At 41.9% G+C, this 19,470-nt stretch overlaps 1 protein-coding gene across 4 annotated transcripts in view; it reads right to left on the reverse strand.

Annotated features, from left to right (window-relative positions):
- The window catches only part of plxna1b (plexin A1b), a 181,332-nt gene that overhangs the window by 52,796 nt on the left and 109,066 nt on the right, over positions 1–19,470 (reverse strand). For all 4 annotated transcript variants that reach the window (XM_086291844.1, XM_086291842.1, XM_086291843.1 and 1 more), the window contains exons 9-10: positions 18,147–18,261; positions 3,643–3,843 (exon numbers count right to left, since the gene is read on the reverse strand). In XM_086291844.1, the coding sequence (XP_086147970.1) occupies positions 3,643–3,843; positions 18,147–18,261 (316 nt within the window). The remainder of the gene's footprint in view (positions 1–3,642; positions 3,844–18,146; positions 18,262–19,470) is intronic.

A 19,470-nucleotide genomic window follows, 5' to 3' on the forward strand; every position in this document is an offset into this window, starting at 1 on the left:
CAGCCCACAGCTCAGCATCCTATTGGCCTTTGTACCTTAACCGAAGCCCCTGATTGGATCACACACAAGGAAGCTGTCTGGACCGGGTCAGAAAACCGGAAGGCACCAATGTAGACACCAGCTTGTTGGTTTGGTCGCTGCTGATCGGAGTTAACTGCTACCATAAGGCATAGCGGATGGCTCTGTATGTGTCAGTAGTAATGTGGGCTTGTTTGGCACTAATAAATACGAATAGGACACTTTTTTTCTTCTTATAAAATGATCAGCATTTTTCTCTAATTAACTTGCAAATGGACTTCTGACAATCTGCCATTTCACCAACTTTCACAGGTTCCTAAAGAATAAATGCTGAATTACTTTTGGCTATATACCCAACTTCAAAAGTTAAAAATGTAAAGCAGAAATTAGAGCTCTGAGCAGTGTTTTTAAACCCTTACTCTAACTGCATGACTCTTCAAAGTCTTAACACCATGAAGACAAAGGCTTGTTTCGTGTCCCCTCTTGCAAAAGAAAACCGTTTTCCAATATTGCATTCTTTCTCTGGTCTTATGATATGCTTGCTCTTTCCCCGTTGGGATCAGCTGGTATGTACAGTAACCTTATACAGAAATACCACAGCACCAATATTTTCTCCCATGAGCAGATATGGAAAGTCAATACCCAACAAGGTTAGCATAGAGCTGAAGTTACACTATCATATATCATGTCTGCCACATATGCAGTTGGATATTGACAGCCTCCTGTTAGGAGATACAACGCAAGAGCATTGAGTTATTATGGTCACTGTAAGAGCAGTAAGGTATGGGAAACTAAAGTTTAAACATTATCCGACTGTGGATGTCTTGAATATCCTGTGGATAGTTATTTCTTTCGGATAGTCTGATGATATTGTATAAAAGAAAGGAGAATGAGTTTTGGCCTCAGGAGACACTTTTGAGCTGATTTTCTCTCTTACAGCTTCTCATCTCATTTTCCCCCTCTGTTCTTTTCAATATCACTCTCCCTCTCACTTTTCTCCATTCATCTCACCTGAAATTGTCAACTACGCACCAATTTCCCTAGTCCACGTTGCCTTCTCCTATATTCTTTTTCCACTGATTTGTAGTTGTACCACTCTTTTTATCCCTTCTCCTTTCATCAACATTTCCCACCTTCACGTATACTGTCCACTCTGTACTTCCTCTTCACTTTATAGAAATTCTCAGCACACGTCTCATCTCAGCCCTCATCTTCACCTTTTCCAAGTAATGTGTCTCATATGGCACTTGCTGTGGATCTCAAACAAAAAGCTATATTGTGGATTATGCAGCGCTTGTGTTTATCACACTGATCAGCAAGTGTAATGCCCCTTACAGTCTTCTTCTGGAACTGCACATCCAAACACACTCATGCATAGCTACCCGGGGATCCGTAGCCTAAGGAATATAGAAGCATGCAGATGTGCACACATGAACAAACACTGATCGACCCCTATCCTCACAGCTGTATGCCTGCAAGCTGAGGCAGCAGTGTGCACACAGTATAACAGATAAAGTCTATTTCTACTGCAGAACCATTCATGATTTATTGAGTTGGTTCTGAACACTGTCAAAGTAAGAACAATCACGGAGGGGTGCTTGCAGAAAGTAGAGATATAAAGGTCTATAAATAGATAAACTAATATTTAAGACCCGCTTCTTCCAAAATGCCGCTCCAGAGCTATAATAAGACTCTCAAAGTAATAATTCATGACACATAATTAAACTCTTAATCTTGAGCCAGTATGAATTATGCCCTAACTGCAAGTTCATGCAGCTGGCACCTTTTTCCTACTCTGAAACTAAATATGGATGCATGCACACTAGATGAACACGCTACATCGATATCTGGCCATACAGTCAGGATGCCACTGCTATTTGCTAACAGGGGCTAAGTGTTGACAGTCCCGCGCTAATTACTGCTAGCATGTCTGCTTTGTGGACATCAAATGGAGAAATTCAGCTTTTGGCTGAGGCTAGGCTTTGCTGTTGATTAACACTGGCCTTGCAGCTACAATAAACAGTCAATAAACAAGCATCTCTGTGGAGAGACAAGCCTTGCGTTAGGTAATTAGCCCTGCCTTCACAAACAACTGGCTAGCGTGTGCCAACACCTAAAGACTGTCCGTCGATACAGACAGAATCAAACACTGTGCTAGCCGTCACAGCAGCTACACATCAAGCTATACAGCTAAACAGAGACTACTGCTACCCTGTACTCTAAATGTGTCTGAATTCCTGTGGCAATCTGTGCCTATTATGACCAGTTGCTGCTAATTGAGAAGTGAGTAAGTGCTAAATCTTATTAGGCAGAGACATCCTGAGGTTTCTACTGTCTCTGAATCTATTTTCTTCCAAGTGTGTTATTGTGGCAGCTAAACATCCTCATGTAAAACTAAATTAACAGCAGCAGCTCTAATGGCATCGTATATCTTAGGATGGAATCAGACACGAACAGAAACAAGTAGCAAAAGTGAACTTATGAGAGACGAGGGAGATGGAGTGAGAAAAGTAGGGAAGAGCAGGAAGAAGAAAGAATGACAGTCAGTGGGAGGAAGAGAGACAGGGAGAAAGATGGGCTCTACAGACACAGAGGAAGGGAGAGGGAGAGGTATAGAGTCGAGGTGTAAACATGATCAATCCGCTCCCAACTAGCTTCAGAGACAGACTTCCTCTTCACATTTTCAGCCTCAGTGAAGCGCGACGCTAGCTACCTCTTATCTGTCATGCTAGTTTGAAGCCTCACAAACACACACACACACACACACACACACACACACATTTATATATATATAAAAATATAAACACACAACCACATTTCAACACATTGGACAGGCATGGGCCTACACGCAGAAACACTTCAACCTACCAGCAAACGCTCTACACTTATTAAAAACTTCTGCAAAGAAACAAAATACTCCTTTAGACTGCTTTAATCTGGAAGACACCAACCAACTAACCACTCATCCCTATCAGACAAAGCCATGAATAAATAAAAAAAATAAATAAATAACAGAAGCATTGGGGGGAAAAAACAAAACACTATGGCTGACCATCGTACCTGATCAATAATTTATATATTACACATCAGCCATGACAATCTGTTATGATTTGGACCAGAACAGGAAATGCCTCATTATAAATTTGTATTAATTCAAATGTAAACACTTGCCGTCACAATATCTAATTGCTAACTATCAATTCTATAGTATTACATCATTTATTTTGATCAAGACTATGCTAGTGTCCAAGTAATGCACGACATCTATCAGGACAATGAGCACATTAGTGTCTAGATAGCCATTACCTGTAGGAGACCATTATTTAACCTTGGCCAAGTCAATGCCCGCACTGGGAGCATGATTTAGATACCTAGTTGCATTGATTAGGTCAAAAGTAACAGTGCTTAATGGTTATCCTTCTACTCTGTGTGCAGTTCTTGCCCTGTTCAGTGTTCAGGAATTTTGGCTGCTTTTATTTTACAAGTGAGCGACAGAAATCCCCCCCCCCCCCCCCTTTCAAACTGTTAGTGTACATCACAACACCTGCTTTGTTTTTCACCATTAACATCGCTTCATTCAGCTTGATTGCATAAAATAAATACATTCAATCTCTCCATACTAACCGCAGTTTTCTGGCACTGGATGGAGGTGCTGTTGAATCGCAGTGCAGGCACATTGTGGATCTCCCCCTGGATGTGGAAGACGCACTCATAGTTTCTCTGTCCAGACTGGGGCTGTGGCAGGTTCTTTGCAGCTAAGGTGATTGGCTTTGTTACCCCGACAGGGATGTATATCTGGGTTGACGGCAGAATCTGAGGGCAATCCTGTGAAAAACAAATGTGGGGAAAATAAATGCTTAACTTTTACACCCAAGACAAGACCGTTAAAGAATAAAGAGAGTCAGATAATTCCACAAAGTCAGAAAGGCATGCAAACAAGAAGTGAATAACAGCAAGATAAGAGCTGGGATGACAAAATATATCATTTGTTTGCTGTTAACAGCTGAAGAGGCAAGAAGGCCGAGGCTTGCGTACCGTATTTGCCTTCATGCCAGATTTCCCATAACACGCTCTAGTCTAGAGTCGCGCTGTGATGCACTGTTCGCGTGCTGTATGCTTGTGCAACACTCCTGCTGGCCTTGCACCAGATTAATGCTGTACAACAACATTAGAGCAAAAAGCTTTTTGTCTATAGCTCATAAACTATTATCTACCAAGTAAAATTACTCGCATCACAATGGTGTAACATTGTTTTGGCACGAGGATGCGCTCCAGCGTATTATATCCATGTGTGGAATGGAGTAATGAGCTCATGAACTTGTGTTCAGCCTGTCTGTGTGAGTGTGTGCGCACGCTCTCACGGTGATATTGGCCAGAGCTGAATGTCTTGTTTGGATCATCTGGAAGTAGCCCATCCACTGGCTTACATCACTGCAGTACACAACCCCAGAGGGTGTGTGTGTGTGTGTGTGTGTCCTTCCATAGATGTGTAAGACAAATAGGTTTCTCAATATGCAATTGGACTAATTAAGTATGGTCGCATGTGTTTGCTGAACAAGAAGTAGATTGGGCAGTCTGCTCAGTATGTAATGTTCCCTAGATATGCATTTGTGCATGTGCTGGAAGAAATGAAGTCATTAGAGTGTTCATGCCACGATCTGGCACTGATGCAGATCCTGTCAACAGTTAGAATGAGAGCCAGAGAAAGAGAGCAGGAGGGTGGGTGACAGATCCTAAAAAACATGACTTAAAACTTGGGTGGAACCATCCCACCCCGTACTCTGCCTCTTGAGCCAAAAGGATAATAAACCAGATCAGTGCTGACAAATCACAAATTTTACAACCTAGAGACACTGTAAAGTAACTCAAATTATAAGAGACATGTGCAGATAGAGAATGCAAACTGGACTTCTTTCAGAAGGATAAAAGGCCTTAAAACAATAGATTAAGATTCAGAGTGTTCCTCTAAAAGTATTCATTTTAGATTTCATAGTCCCAGCAAGATAGTGCAGCTCTACAGAGCAACACACTCACGCTGACAAGTCCAAAGGCAAGAATAAGATACACTAAGGGAAAAGGAAAGCACTGACCAGATCCTTGTAAAATATTCACAATACACAGCCTCTCCTTCACTTCTTGTTGTTTCTTTAAGCAGATAGCTGGCTCACTGTCAGTGATTTTTTCTTTCCCCTCCTCTAGCTGTAGCTATTATACATTAGAAGCTACAGCATGTCCCCAGGGCCTGAACACAATGCTGGAGTTTGTTCATTAGCCTGCTTAGCCCTGGCCTTGTGTGTCTGATCACACACAAACACATGCACAACACATAATGAGAGAGGGGAATACTATAGTAGGAAGAAGCGGGTTGCTGAAGACCTGATGTATAATCAACTAGGAAGAAGGCGGCGGGTGTGGGGAAGATTGGTGTGCAGGGAAAATGGATGGTGTAGAAGGAGGGAGTGAAGTAGGGAATGGAGGAAAGAAAGGAGAGGAAAGATTGTTGAGAAGAAGAGAAATAAATGAAGGAAACAGCAGGAACCAGAGGAACCAGTTTAACTGGGGAGCGAGCATCAGGAAAAGAAAGCTGAGTAGTAAGAGAAGCAAAGGAAAAAAGGAAAGGAGAAAAAAAGGATATGAAGACTGAATAAAGAGGGATCAAAAGGAAATAAAAAGAAAAATAATACAAGAATCAGGAAATGACAAATATTCAGGTAGAATGCCTGAATCCCTCTGCATCACTTCGATCTCTTTATCACACATTCATCCAGCATCATCCACACCATGTACCCAAGCCCCATGACAATGTCCTACTTAATTAACTGCCTAGAGTATCTGAAAACACTTGAAAATTGATGGAAGGGTAGAGACAGAGCGAGCGGGAGAAAGAGGAGAGAGATGATGCGGTTTGAAGTCTGCTTCAGAGGGGGAAGAAATGCTCATGTCAAAAGCCGTGGGCTTGCATTGTCCAGGGAGCCACAAGAGAGAAAAGGAAAGGTTTCAGTATCCTGCTGTTAAAGCTAACTAGTAGAAGCCAATGTGTTAGAAGCTAACATGGCCTGTAGGACAAGCTGCAGCTAGCCAATGTTTTATTTATCCGTCTATTGAATTTGTGTCAGCAGAACGTTTTTTCTACCAGTCGTCATTATACTGCCCTTTGCTTCTTTCAGTCTCCTGTATTAAATTCTAATAAAAAGCAAAACAATTATTTAATAGGTTAAAATATAATAATAATAATAATAATAATAATAATAATAATAATACACAACTTTTTTCCTCTTTGGGCATTTTAAGGGTGTCAATGCAGAAAAATAGAAGAAAATTCAATTAAGTACTTTGTTCAAATACAAGCTGATGGTGCTTTCGAGACACAATGGAAAGGAGTTCCGGGAGAAAAAGAGAAAGGAGGTAGAAGGCAGGAAAAACAGGACATTGTGGGAAAGAGAGCAGGATAAAGAAGAAAGTGCTCTGCAAGGAAAAACTATTCCATCAGTTTTTGTGACAGGTGCCAAAACAGTTCAAAGCTTGCATTAGGGCTACAAAGTGCAGGGTGCACCGAAACAATATTTCACTGGGGGGGATTCGTTTGAACCTTTATTTCCTTCCTTTTCCTGACTTCTCGAACTTCAATTCATCTGTGAAGGCGGATACTGTGGCTTTATTGGCTAGATATGACATGTAAAAAATGTAAGCATCTGCAGTCTTTTTGTACCTACCTGCACACACGTTTTATGTTGCATTTGCAAATTTTATTCAATAGATGATCGAAGGCTGATTTGAGTTCGTCTTTACACATAAATGCTTCACACCAGGAACTGTTTGCACAGAACAGCAGCTCGCTTCATCATAAGGATCACTTAATCTCACTGTAGTGTAACCACGGTAAAGTCGCATGCGCCCGTGAAGTGGAAAAGATGCCTGAAGGAATGCGCGCCACAGATGGTTTCTCCAAAAGAGAACACAGCACAAAAACATCTGCTCAATCTTAAGATTTTGATGACTGTCTTTGCATTCTGACATCTTTATAAGTATTTTTAAAAACAACAGATGTAGATAGTGTAACAGAAAACCCCTTTGCCAAATTTAACTCTTTTCTTCTGACTGTACTAATTATGACAATGTCAAATCCTCCCACACTGACTGGACTGTGCTCTAGGAGCATGTACCTGTGTTTTTGAGAATAACAACGAGTGTCGATGTTGCAAAGTGTGTGTGTTTTTTGATGGCTGAAGTCCAAGTCTGCAGCTTCTGTTAAAGTAGCCGGAGGGCTTTCCTCACCTCTTTGTATTTGTTTTCCCTCAAAGGCCCCTGTTAGCTTTGCTGCCTGAGGCTAGTCCCACCACTCTTTTACAGTAAAGGAATATATAATTATATAGACTGTAATATTTAATTTAATTGTATTTAATAAAGACGGGGTCATTAAAAAATGCTACTGCAGAAGTAAGTTTTGAGTGCAAGTACTCAAACTGCCATTCCAGTTCCAGCTCAATCTAATAAATTCCTTCATTTTCAGTGCTCTGATATTTACACGCTACGTCTACCACACCAAATGAGAAAATATACGAGAGAAAAAAATTAATAAAACCAGTGTTCGGCAGGGAAAGGAGATAATCTCTTCTTGCAGGTGAGCAAAACACCTTTTAACATCCGCCAAGAGCAGATAATGAGACAGTCGGCAGGAAAGTGCGCATGTCTGTGTGTTCATGCAGATATGTTGAAGGTGAGAGATTAAAATCAAGACTTCGACGGGGTGGTGTGAAAGGAGAGAAAAAGAAAGCGAGCGCAGAGTGGGAGGATGAAGGCAAAAGTCAGTGTGCGGCGCTATATAAATAAATAACTGTATTAAAAAGCCAAAAGAGTTCTGAAGGCTGTGGCATAGCCTGACAAGATATAAATTAATAAAGCTCCAAAAACACTGCGCATATGTAATGAGGTGGATGTCTGGTCGTTTTTTTTAAAGCCCCCCCTAGTCTCTCTTAGCCCCCACCCCCTGCATCCATCCATAATTAATTAGCTGCCTCTGTGATGTGGGGACTATAGATCAGGGAGGAGAAAAAATAACACGCTAAATTATGAAGTAAAGCGATATGGGGAACCCGGGGGAGAGATGAGATGGCATAGATGGTCACACAGGAGCTGAGGGGGGGCACACTGGTACAATAACAGGGACAGTGTGTATGTGTGCATGTAAGTGTGTCCATGTGTGTCAGTCACGAGGGGGGCAGACAAAAGGGTATATGGAGAGTGTTGGACGCCCACCCCCCTGCCGGCTGTCGACATGGCCCCCAGGGTTTCTGACAGAGGTCTCACATCGCAAACCAAAGAGCTGCAGCCTTGAACTTCAGAGTCCCATTTATCCTTTAGTTCAATCCACCATACATTAATAAATAGCACTGGGTGGATCACACATTTTAGCAGTGTGAAAATTGCACCATTAAAACTGAAGGTTAACATCTTAAACAAGTAACCTTTGTTGAGGGCCACCCACCTCCAGTCAACTAATACGTAATGCTGAATAATTAAAACATAAACCACAGTCACATTGTTATATTATCCGTTTAACTGTATTTGCAGCTGGAATTTCAGCGTTTTAATATCTGTGCCACCAAAGATCATATACAGCCATACAGCATCGTTATGTTCCAGAAAGATAAATACCCAGACACAAAACAGAACACAGGTGGTAAAATTAAACATCAACAGTGCAGTACGATGACGCCAAATCAACAACAGAATCACTTACAAAAGATTCTACGGGTGGAAATGTGATAACAGTACTATAATATACTGCGGTGGTTACTGATTAGACTACATTGTTCTTTTCATCTACATGAATTGTTTAATGCTTAATAACTGATCATTTAAAGACATATGAATGGTTTTCAGGTTTAAGAAACAGCTTTTTAAATGAGATTTGGGGGAATTTAAACCACATTGTTAATTGAAGCTCATTCCTTAATTGATGTAAGCCACGTAACACCATGCCATGACATGTCATACATCATATTGTCATTTCAAGGACCACATAGTCTCTTGCTCCCTTGTCTTCTGTGTAGCAGCTGGCTTGCAGCCATGTGCTTCTTTAAATGAGAGTGTGTGTGTGTGTGTGTGTGTGTGTGTGTGTGTGTGTGTGTGTGTGTGTGTGTGTGTGTGTGTGTGTGAGAGAGAGAGAGAGTGTCTTTGTGCATGTACTAGTTTTGGACTTTGGACTCATACTAGTAAGGAAAAAACATAAGATCCATTAGGTCTGAATATAAAGACCAGAAGGAGAGTGCACAGGCATATTAAGCCTTAAATCTACAAGCCATTAAGTACACAATGATACAATTACTACAACACATGTAATATATGACACCCAGAGGTGCAAGTATTATTAAAAGTGAATAAAACGGAACATCTCCATAAGCTGCAGGGTGTGGTTCATATGCGGAAGCACGTGTGCACACAAAGTTGATGCGAGCTTATTAGCAGGCAGAAACCAGAAAGATGTTCTGTGACCAGACAGACACCTACTGTGGGGGGGGAGGGAGGGAGAGAGACTGTGGGGGAAAGAGTGGAACAACTTAATAAGGCAGCAACATGTAGAACAGAGCAGGAGCGAGGGAAGCAGAGGAAGAAAAGGGACTTTGAACCTTGAAAGGGACTATGAGATTGTCTGCCCACGCCCTGCTTTCTTAGCAGAGCAGCGATGTAGGGAGGAAGACTGAGAGAGAGGGAAATAAGGGGATGAGCGCAGAGGAATGAAGGAGCAGAGAATGGAGAGTTTAATTTAAAGTGAGATGCCAGAGAATGTGTGATATAAATGTAATTCAACATGGATTATCAAAGTCTCACAGAGCAGATGCTTGACTGAACCTACCTACATACATGATCCTCCTATGCTGTGCAAACACACACGCACACTCAGACTGCTTTGATGTAACACCCAAGCAAACATACATATTGATTTCATCTCCTAATCCCTCATCCTTGACTTACAAGAAAGCTGCCAAACCTACACAGTTTATCCCCTCGACACACATGGCGCAGTATGCCATAAAACAATAAAAAGCAAGAATGTGTGAATATTTTTTTGAGAGCACATCCTTTATTTTTTTTTCTCCTTATGGATTTTCATAGAGTAGAGGGGGAGGGGTGGGGGCGCTTGGCACCCCGTTATCATTCTAACCCAGATATGTCAGCAGCAATCAAACCTTGTGCTTTTCAGCTTTTCAAAGACAAGCTTTGATTTTAGAGGTAGATACGCTCTCCTGTCTCCTGCCTCATGCCTCTTCTCTGAAGACAGCACCATAATTCAGCAAAAGGATAGACTAAAACTGACTTTTGTTTTCCAGATTAAGTGGATGAGCAGACCAATATTATCTCATTTCTAATTTTGTTTGCAGATTCCCTTAATGATTAACCCTGATCAGCTTTGTTACCATGATTTACACATTTATGATCTTAAAGAAGCTGGTCATTAAGAATCCAAAGTGCAAAGGTCCGCTGATAAATTTGGAACTGAACAGTGTACCAACACACTTTCTGCACATTCCTTAAAAGGGTAAAATAGTATAAAACAAGTCTAATAAATCAGTCAAAATTAAAGAGAAAAGTCAAAACAATTACATTTGTCTTTTAGCTCACATATGTAACTAATCAAATCGTCAAAGAAATGTTTCCACCCCCAAAATGTGCTGAATCATGTAAAACTGGCAGCATAAGGTGAAGGTTTACTTCAGATCTAATGACGTCTGACTATCGTAGTCTTAAATCAAACTACATGAATTCTACACTTTGTTTTTATATGATTTTATGTGATTTCCCCCCACGTATTTTGATGCCAGCAAGGGTGAGGACTTGATCAGTGCTTCTAATCAGATCCATAACAATGGAACAAAGAGCACTGTGCGAACAACCTCCCCTTAGGCCAATTTTCAAAGAAAAGGTAGGTTAACAACCCTGCTGCTGAAGTAAGGATGGCATGCAAAAGCAGCTAGGAGATTAAAAAAATTAATATACATAAACATATTCTTTATTTATAGAGCTTTGTGTTTTAAAATAACGTCAAGGTTCAAAAGGTTAAAAAAATAACTCTCCATCTTTCTGAAGCTTGTATGTAAGTGCATCACTGTCCATCTTGAGTTTCTATAGGAGTGCAATAGTGTCATGAAATGGAGGCTGGAATAAAAATCAGTGAGAGCCACTTTACTAAAACAGCACAGTGAAAAGCCCAACATGACAGACACAGTTAGCTGGTCTTGTGAGACTGGGCGACTCAGCACGCTACCGGATTTTATTTCCTGCCTCTCTTTCTCTATGCCTCTCCATCCCAGCAGGCAGTTAGCGTTTCTCAATCACAATCGCTCTCCTTTTCTGATCTGCCTGCACTTCGGAGTTTGCTTTTCCTTCAGCTCACTTTACTGTGTTACTACTCCAACTGCTGACATCTCCTTCCTTCAGTGACTCTGTATTTATTTCTTCTATCCTGTCTTTGACACACGCAGGGGTTGATGGCGAAAATGCAATATTCATCTGTGTTCACCATTAGGCAGGCTGGCTGTGAGGGCTGCGGAAATGAAGATTTAACACAGCCTGAATAATTGAACCACTGGGACATGTGACTGACACAAAGAAACACACTGGCACAAAGACAAACACTAATCCACGCGTGCTGCAAACCCCTGTGCATCTATCATGTCATATTCCTATGAGTGTGCCTATGTGTCCATTCCTGTGAATCTTTACTTCACACCTACTCTTCATTTAGCTTTCACTTGTATTGTATTCAGTGCTGCAGCTGGTGTGCTAGCACAGCTGGGGTGATACCTGCAGCATCAGTGGGCTTTGTCGTCTGTCGGCGAATTACATCAAGGAGAGAATTCTTCACATTTTCTCAATGTCGTATGAGGATGAAGACTTTTCAACCAAATACACCAATAACGTGCTATTAATACTCGCTTAACACAAGCTGCATTTGCTAAACTTCTCCCTCTTCCATGAATAAAACTGTCTTTGTGCAGTTGTCTACTACACGAAAGTCCACCCAGCCTCCCCGCTTCTACTGAGCCTGATGGATGGTGCAACGCAGTGCAGAAGTCATAATGGAAGCTTTGAGCAGAGATCCTGAAAGAACATTAGGGGGAAGAAGAAAAAAAGCTGGGATTTGGGAATGTTACGACTAAAAACAGCCACAGACAGGCAGAGATTAAGCATCTGGGATGTATGGATCTTACTGTATGTGACCAATCGTCCAAATACAGTAACACCCAGAGCAGAGCCTCATTTCCAACACTATGATTAGGACGCTAGGAACTAGGAAAACTAGAACAACACACACATGCAGAGTGCTGCAACTTTAATGAAGGGCTGAATTGGATGACCATGGATGTATGAGAGAATCTACCAAAACACCTGATACAATCTCACACTGATTTCCCTGAGGGGCAAAATGCGGTTACTAACTGTTGGAAGTTTCCTCGGGAGCCTCACAAAGAAAAAAAAAACAAAAAACAAACAGAAGAGCTAGAGGACTGAAGCTGTTTGAAAAGCTAAAGAAGGTGCACTGCTACCAAACCAAACCAAGAGTTAAACATTGGACGGTCATGGTCTGACGATGCTCCATCTGGCAAAGAAGCTGTGGTTACTTCAGCCCATCGCCTCCACTTCCTCTCCATGTTCCCTGTCTTTCCCTCCCTCTCCCTTCCTTCCCTCCAACTTTGGAGAGCATTTGGAAAATAAATTGCGTCACTCTGAATGTAATCTGCTGCTCGTTACAGCCAGACTTTCTCTGTTTAACTCCCTGCCCTTGTCTCTGTTTCTTTACATTTTCCCCCCTCTACTCGTTCTGTTTGCATCTGGTCTCAATTACAGCACCTCTAGTCTGTCTTTGGTTTGTCTCTGGTGAAATATATGCACAATTGAAAGTGCTGCATTGTTTTGGAGAACTGCATGAGGGATATTGCATTCCACCTCCACCCATTTCCTAATTTATTTGCTCCCTCTTCACAGCATTGTTTATATTTTATTAAATATGGCTTAGGCACGTCTCCTCATACTGAGCAGAAACTCACATGTGGGGGTGTGTTTATGCAAGTTCAGCTATGAGCTACATGGTGCACTGAGGTGGAGAGAGGAATTCAACAGAATAAAAAGGGAAATTAGGTATTGCAACAGATGAGCAAGTAAAGAAAGACAAACGGATCTGCATGAAGGAACAGTATGGGTAAAGGAGGGAGAAAAGGGAAAAAAGGAGTGTACATAGAGGAGAAAACAGATATTACTAACAGATTAATACACCAGGATGGAGCGATACAAAGCAAAAAAAAAAAAGAAAGAAAAGAAAAAGATGGATATTATTCAGCCAGTCTTTTCTCCACCTCACCCATATAACCCCTGCAGCCCTGTGCTGCTGGTTGTGCTCTGTCCTGATAAGAGCCAGTGACAGTCACACACAAACACACACTAAAGCAGTATAGTCAAACATGCATATATATCCATGCACCAGGCAAGGCGCCTCAAGCAGCCTTGGCCTATGGCCTAGTGTGTGTGTTCTGCTCAGTGTCTGAGCACCAGCCAGGGCAAACACAGAGTGCCAGAATGTCACCGTCCGGGGCCTCACACCTCCATCACAAATAACCCCATCAGCCATTGTGTGTGTGTAAAAGAGAGCGTGAAAACAAACATTAAGCATGTGTTTCTGTGGCTGTTTAAGAATGTGGGAGCAGGCTGTATGCTTTAAGTGTATTTGGTTAAGAGTGTGTGAGGAAAAGCCATCACTTGAGAAAATGTGTCACTGTATTGTTGCACTTTGTTCAGAGAGCAGCCGATATGCAGCATCTCTTCTTAATCGCTGGTCAGTGTGTCACAGACTAACATTTGAGTAAATGGCTTCAAGTGTTTGTTAATGTGTCTCCTACCACCACTGCTCTGTTTCGATATGCACAGTGCCCACACTTATAGCACATAAACACATCAATATGTGTTAATAGAATATCTTACCATTTTCCCCACATGCACACCCCTATTTTCTTCATCTCACCTCTCTTGCAGATGTACAGAAAACCACTTATTTAGGACAGTAAAAAAAAAAAACTGGTACAGCTTAAATTTTGCTTCACCTATCCAGAAACAGTGCAGGCTCTCTTACACGTTTTCTGGCAAAATCTAATCCGACCTTCCTGTTCTCGAGTGTGATCAGCAGTTTGCACCTTGTTGTAAACTCTGTGTAGTTCACTTCATTCACGAAGGTGTGTCTTGATTGTAGACTTGGATGATGACATGCCGGCCTCCTCAAGAATCTTCTTAACTTGACTACATGTGGTGAAGGTGCTTCACCTCAAAAACAAGTTCAACAATTGTAAGCAACTCCAGATTTTTTTTCTGTCCAACTTATCTTCAAATAATGAGGGAACAGGACTCACCTGCTATAAACCTGCTTGACAATCAACAGTTAATGCACTACTTTTGTTAAAACTCTTGAATTGAAGCTGAAAGTCTGCATTTCCATCACATCTTGAGTCTTCATTCATATTCACTCTGATGCCATACAAAGTCAAAATTACAAAAATCCTGTTATTGTCCAAATACCTATGGGTCCTAACTGAATGCATTATTCAGGATCAGTGATTTAAGTCAATGCTGGTTAGCTCCCAGACAGAAAATAGCCTCATGAATTGGTCCATTTCATTTTTTCCCCCTTGCTCCATTTTTAGTGTCCAAAATGGATCAGACATTAAATGAGTATTGCACGGGCACAGAATACTAGCACTCACTGCTATCTCTAGCTATATGCTTAGCATGCACGTGCGGCAGAACTACTGATCTACTCATCTAACGCTCACTATAAAAGCACACATTTCCCAAAATTCACGCACATTACTAGATGAGGGAAAAAAAAGACTTTTGGGTTAAAAAGCAGCAGCCTCGTACCCACAAATCTCAATCAAGTTAACCACCTCCTTGATTGCTCGAGTGAGACTGAGCCTTGCTTTGCAGCAAAATAAACACGTAAGTATGTCTTAACATACCTGAGCCCAGCCACCCCTAACCTTGCCTGGCACTCATCAAGGCTCACAATAACAGTTTATTTCCATGGGTGTGGAGAGGAGAGGAGAGGAGAGGAGAGGAGAGGAGAGGAGAGGAGAGGAGAGGAGAGGAGAGGAGAGGAGAGGAGAAATAAAGGAAGCAATCAAGTTCCTCAACAAATGAGAGGAGACAAAGAAAGTTAAAATTCCTCTAGAAGAAACAGGAAATAATTCATCAAGGAGACCTTCTTCTTTCCTCCCTCTCCAGCTTTTTTTTTGTTTGTTTCTAGAATAAAGTAACTCCTACTCCTCTCCCGCAATTTTCCGCCCGAATGCTCCTTAATTTGAGGATTTGTTTGTTGTGCCATTGGAAGCATTGTTGATTCATGCATATTTGATTTGGAAATGTCACTCATTATATTTATTTCCTCTCTGCTTACTCTGTCTTTGCCTCACTTTGCTCCCTCTTTTGACACAGTCCATTCACAAAAAAGAACAACACTTTCACTCTTTAGTTGGCTTATTCAAAACCTTTTAGCAGGATTTTCATTCTTTAAACTTGTTTATTTATTTATTTATTTACTTTCTCCCATCACAATGTAATTTGGTGGAACAAATTACAGATGGATGAGATAGCACTGGAGTGCTGGTTTTGTGAGAACGCAAACTGTGTGTGTGTGTGTGTGTGTGGGGGGGGGGGTCCCGCATTGGCAACAAACCCATCCTCTGGTTGCCATGGTAACAACATTTAGAAATCGTCAGATGATAGGATGAGGGGGAAAAAATGAAGAGAATTAAGGTTATAGAAAAAGAAATCTTATGTACACCTGTCTCAATTTTCTTTTAAATACTTAAAATAATGGTGCTTGTTTTTTGTTTTATTGAAACAGTGGTTAAAAAAAGGGAACTTCATTCGTTTTATGTCATGCTTCGACTTGTGATCAGCTACCGTCTAGTGAGTAGAACTCCACTTACACCACAGAGTCAGCTGGGCTCCCATCAACCCTGTGTAAACGCTTCTATCTGATTTCTATCTGCCTGAAAATGAGTCTTATCCAGTCCTATCTACTGTGTGTGAGAGTGTTAAAGGTCTGAGTAAAATGCCTGCCATCAGGAGAGCAGATTTCACTCTTATGTTTAACACTGCTTTTTGTATTCAGGATGAAGCTAGAGCATAAAAGGAAACAAAAAGGGATTGTCGGGTGTCTAAATTAGGGGTGCAAGCATATTTGAACACAAACACCCATCCCTGATGTCATGCAATCCCAAGAGGTAAAACCATGAGGTGGATAAGAAAGCGCGGTAAAAATCTCTGTAGTCCTTTCCTTTTTTTTTTAAGCAATGTATATTTTGTACAGCTAGCACAGAAAAAATGGATGAGAAAAAAAAACATGTGGAGACTAAGCATCAAAGTGGAGATGAGGTAGAGAGAGAAGGACCTGGAGAGGAGAAGGATAAGCCTAGCCTACAGGAAGAGCTGTACTTGTTGGGGCACTGAGAGCGCAACTAATGGATAAGGCAGCTAAGAGAAGGATGATGAATGACTTTGTGAATATGTATCTACATGTGTGTGTGTGTTTGTTGTAAGAATGTTTATACTTCGGTTGGATAAAAGACAAAACAGTACTTGTGCGTTTATGCTGTGTGTATGTGTGTGTGCGTCTGTGTGTGCGTGAGAGAGAGAGAGAGAGATGGTGCAGATGATGGTTTCTCTTGTGGAGCATGTGGTCGGTGGTTTCTTGGGCAGACGAGGTGACAGGAGAGGTCTCTCTGTCCACATGCCACTGTCAGCCGATCTGTCTATCCCTTTTGTTTTCCTGCTGTCTTTCTCACTCCGATAATCATCCTCTTTATACGCAGCAAATGCCAACATTTGAAATCCTCATAGTTTGAGATTTATTTTTAAAAGACTTGCTCGGTTAGTCATTAAATAATGTCCAGCTACTTAATTTCCTGTCAAACATCTGATAAACTCATGTAAGCTTATTCAGTTCCAAATCTTACTCTAGCACATGCTATGCCTCAGACAAAAATTCTCCTATCATTCACCAGTGTTACTGAGTTTATATGTTTACTTGCTTCCAGCTTTCCTCTGTTTTTTTTCCCCCTTTCATCCCTGCAGGCCTTTCCTGTTTATCCATCCGTTGCCCCTCTGGCCTCTCTCGGCTCAGAGTATGCTAGCCAGCGCTCTCCCTGTGCCTTGCAGATGGGTGCACTAATCCGCTAACGTTAGCTCCATGAGCCGTGAAGGCTAGGTCGGTGTCTTGTTTTGGACGGGCACTGAGGCTGCGGTTTAACTTGCTAGCATTTGGGATTCTGCACAGCTCAGGTTTGAGGGAAGAGAAAGACGAAAGTAAATAAAGGTCGACCAATTAATAAAGGCCGGTGATTGGGGCTGGCTGACAAGGGGGGACTTTAATCTGCGTAGAGATAACAGCGAAAGTCAGACCACAATATAAGGCGATGGAATCGTGTTTGTGTGTATATGTGTGAAGCATCAATCAGACAAAGCACAGGCATGACTGTCAGTCACTTGGGAGTGCAGTGGATTTACATGCGCAAGTCCACAGAGGAGATGAGCGTTTCAGTGCATTTTTCTGTGTGTGTTAATATATACAGGACTGTGTTTGGTGTGTGTAAGACAAAGAAACTAGAAAACCACCCTGAAAACATAACACGGCTCTGCATCTATCACTAATATCCTTGTTTATACTCCAGCAGTTGACAAACACTTGTTATGCCTTGCATGATGCCTGCTGTAGCTGCCAGAAGGCACGATTGATATTAGCTTTTATGCTAATGCAGCATTTGGCTATGTAAGAACAAGGCAGTATTTCCATAGACATTCATTCATCCAAGCCTGCTTATGGCCTTATGGGCCACGACAGAATTATTGCTGCACAGTACACAAGCTGTTGTCACTGTGCCAAAAGCCACTATCACACATACAGACAGCAGACACACGAAGCAGGATAATATGAGGAGAAAACCACAGTGAGGGTGTGAAAGTAAAGGTAGAAGCTGGATGCTGTATGTGTCAAATCGATAGATAACAAATATACATGCAGCAGAAGATGTTGCAGTGGAGTGACAGCAATGTGCACTAATCTGCTCAATGAATCTTACCTCAGAGTTGTTGACACGGCCCTCCTGAAAAGAGCAGTCGTTGGCATTCTGGGTGCACATGTGGCGGTACTTGCACCAGTGGCATGGGAAGGAGCCATTTACACAAGAAAGACAGCTAAAATGGAGAGAGATTAAAAGAGAAAAGAAGTTAACAGGGTCACCTGACTTCTTACTTCAGGCTCAGTCATTGCACTGCTTTACAGCATCATTTGTTATGGCACAGACACAGAAAAAAGTGAAACTGGTCCATCAGTTTCTATCAATAACCTGATCTAACTTGCTGGAAGAAGACTGCATGTTATTTTATTTTCTCTTTATCCTGTCATCTCTCTTCATTAAGCATATGAAATTCGCTTATGGAACGGACTGTGTTTGGGATGTGTGGTCTGTCACAATATGTCATTTCTTTTTTTCCCTCCCCTTTGTAGGGAAAAACGTGAACAGTAGCAGGAAAACAGAAACCAAATGCCTAACTGTGTGATAGCTGTGTTTTCTGCCTGCTTTTTGGAGCAAGCTACTAGAGCCCAGTCGTCTAGATAGGCTAAGATGCTGAGACCCTTATTTATGAAGGGTGCCAATGGTGCCTCGGCACATTTGCAAAGAGCAAGAGACAACCCGAACGGCAGCACCGGGTATTCATAGGCTACGCCCTCGAACGCAAACCTCAGAAAGTGCTTGTGGTTCGGGTGTATAGCCACATGAAAAATAGCACGTCTTAGATCAATCAATCAATCTTCCAGGCCAACTGCATTTAAAAGCTGCCTCAGTGTTCAAGACCACTTGTATTGCTCTTTTCTGCAACAGTGCACTTATTTCCTCTTCAGTATCACTGCAGCCTCCTTGCGAACAGCAGTTTTTATCATTCTGCAGAAACGAAACCGCTTGACCCGGAACTGCAGAAAGTAACCCATAGCAACGGCTCGCACCACCCACGGTGAAGGGGCGCAAGTGTGCCAGCTGTGAGCAGCCAGCCAAGCTAACCTGCAGCAGCTTGGGAACTTAGGAACATGTACATTCATGCAGTTGTTTGAAGGCACCTATATTGGGGCACGACAATGAAAATACAGCGGGAACACTCGATGTGGTCACCTGAAAATTGAACACACCTGGAATGGGTGCTTCTGGGCCTGTGAGAGCTAGCTGTAGGCTTTCATATGACGTATTGGGAGGATGTCGCGCAGAGCGACACATCGCGCTATATGTGCAGGCGGAGCAGTGCACATGCACGCCATAGGTCGTCCACCTTAACCTCCTAAGACCCGAACTCTTCCACAGCATGCATTTTTAATTTCTCTTTGATATTTGGGCTGATTGGCCCGATGAA

This window comes from Aulonocara sp. 'chitande type north' Nkhata Bay, linkage group LG5, assembly GCF_057382095.1.
Source record: "Aulonocara sp. 'chitande type north' Nkhata Bay isolate Kocher_YH1m ecotype deep benthic linkage group LG5, A_spYH_male_GT1.1, whole genome shotgun sequence".
NCBI lineage: Eukaryota > Metazoa > Chordata > Actinopteri > Cichliformes > Cichlidae > Aulonocara > Aulonocara sp. 'chitande type north' Nkhata Bay.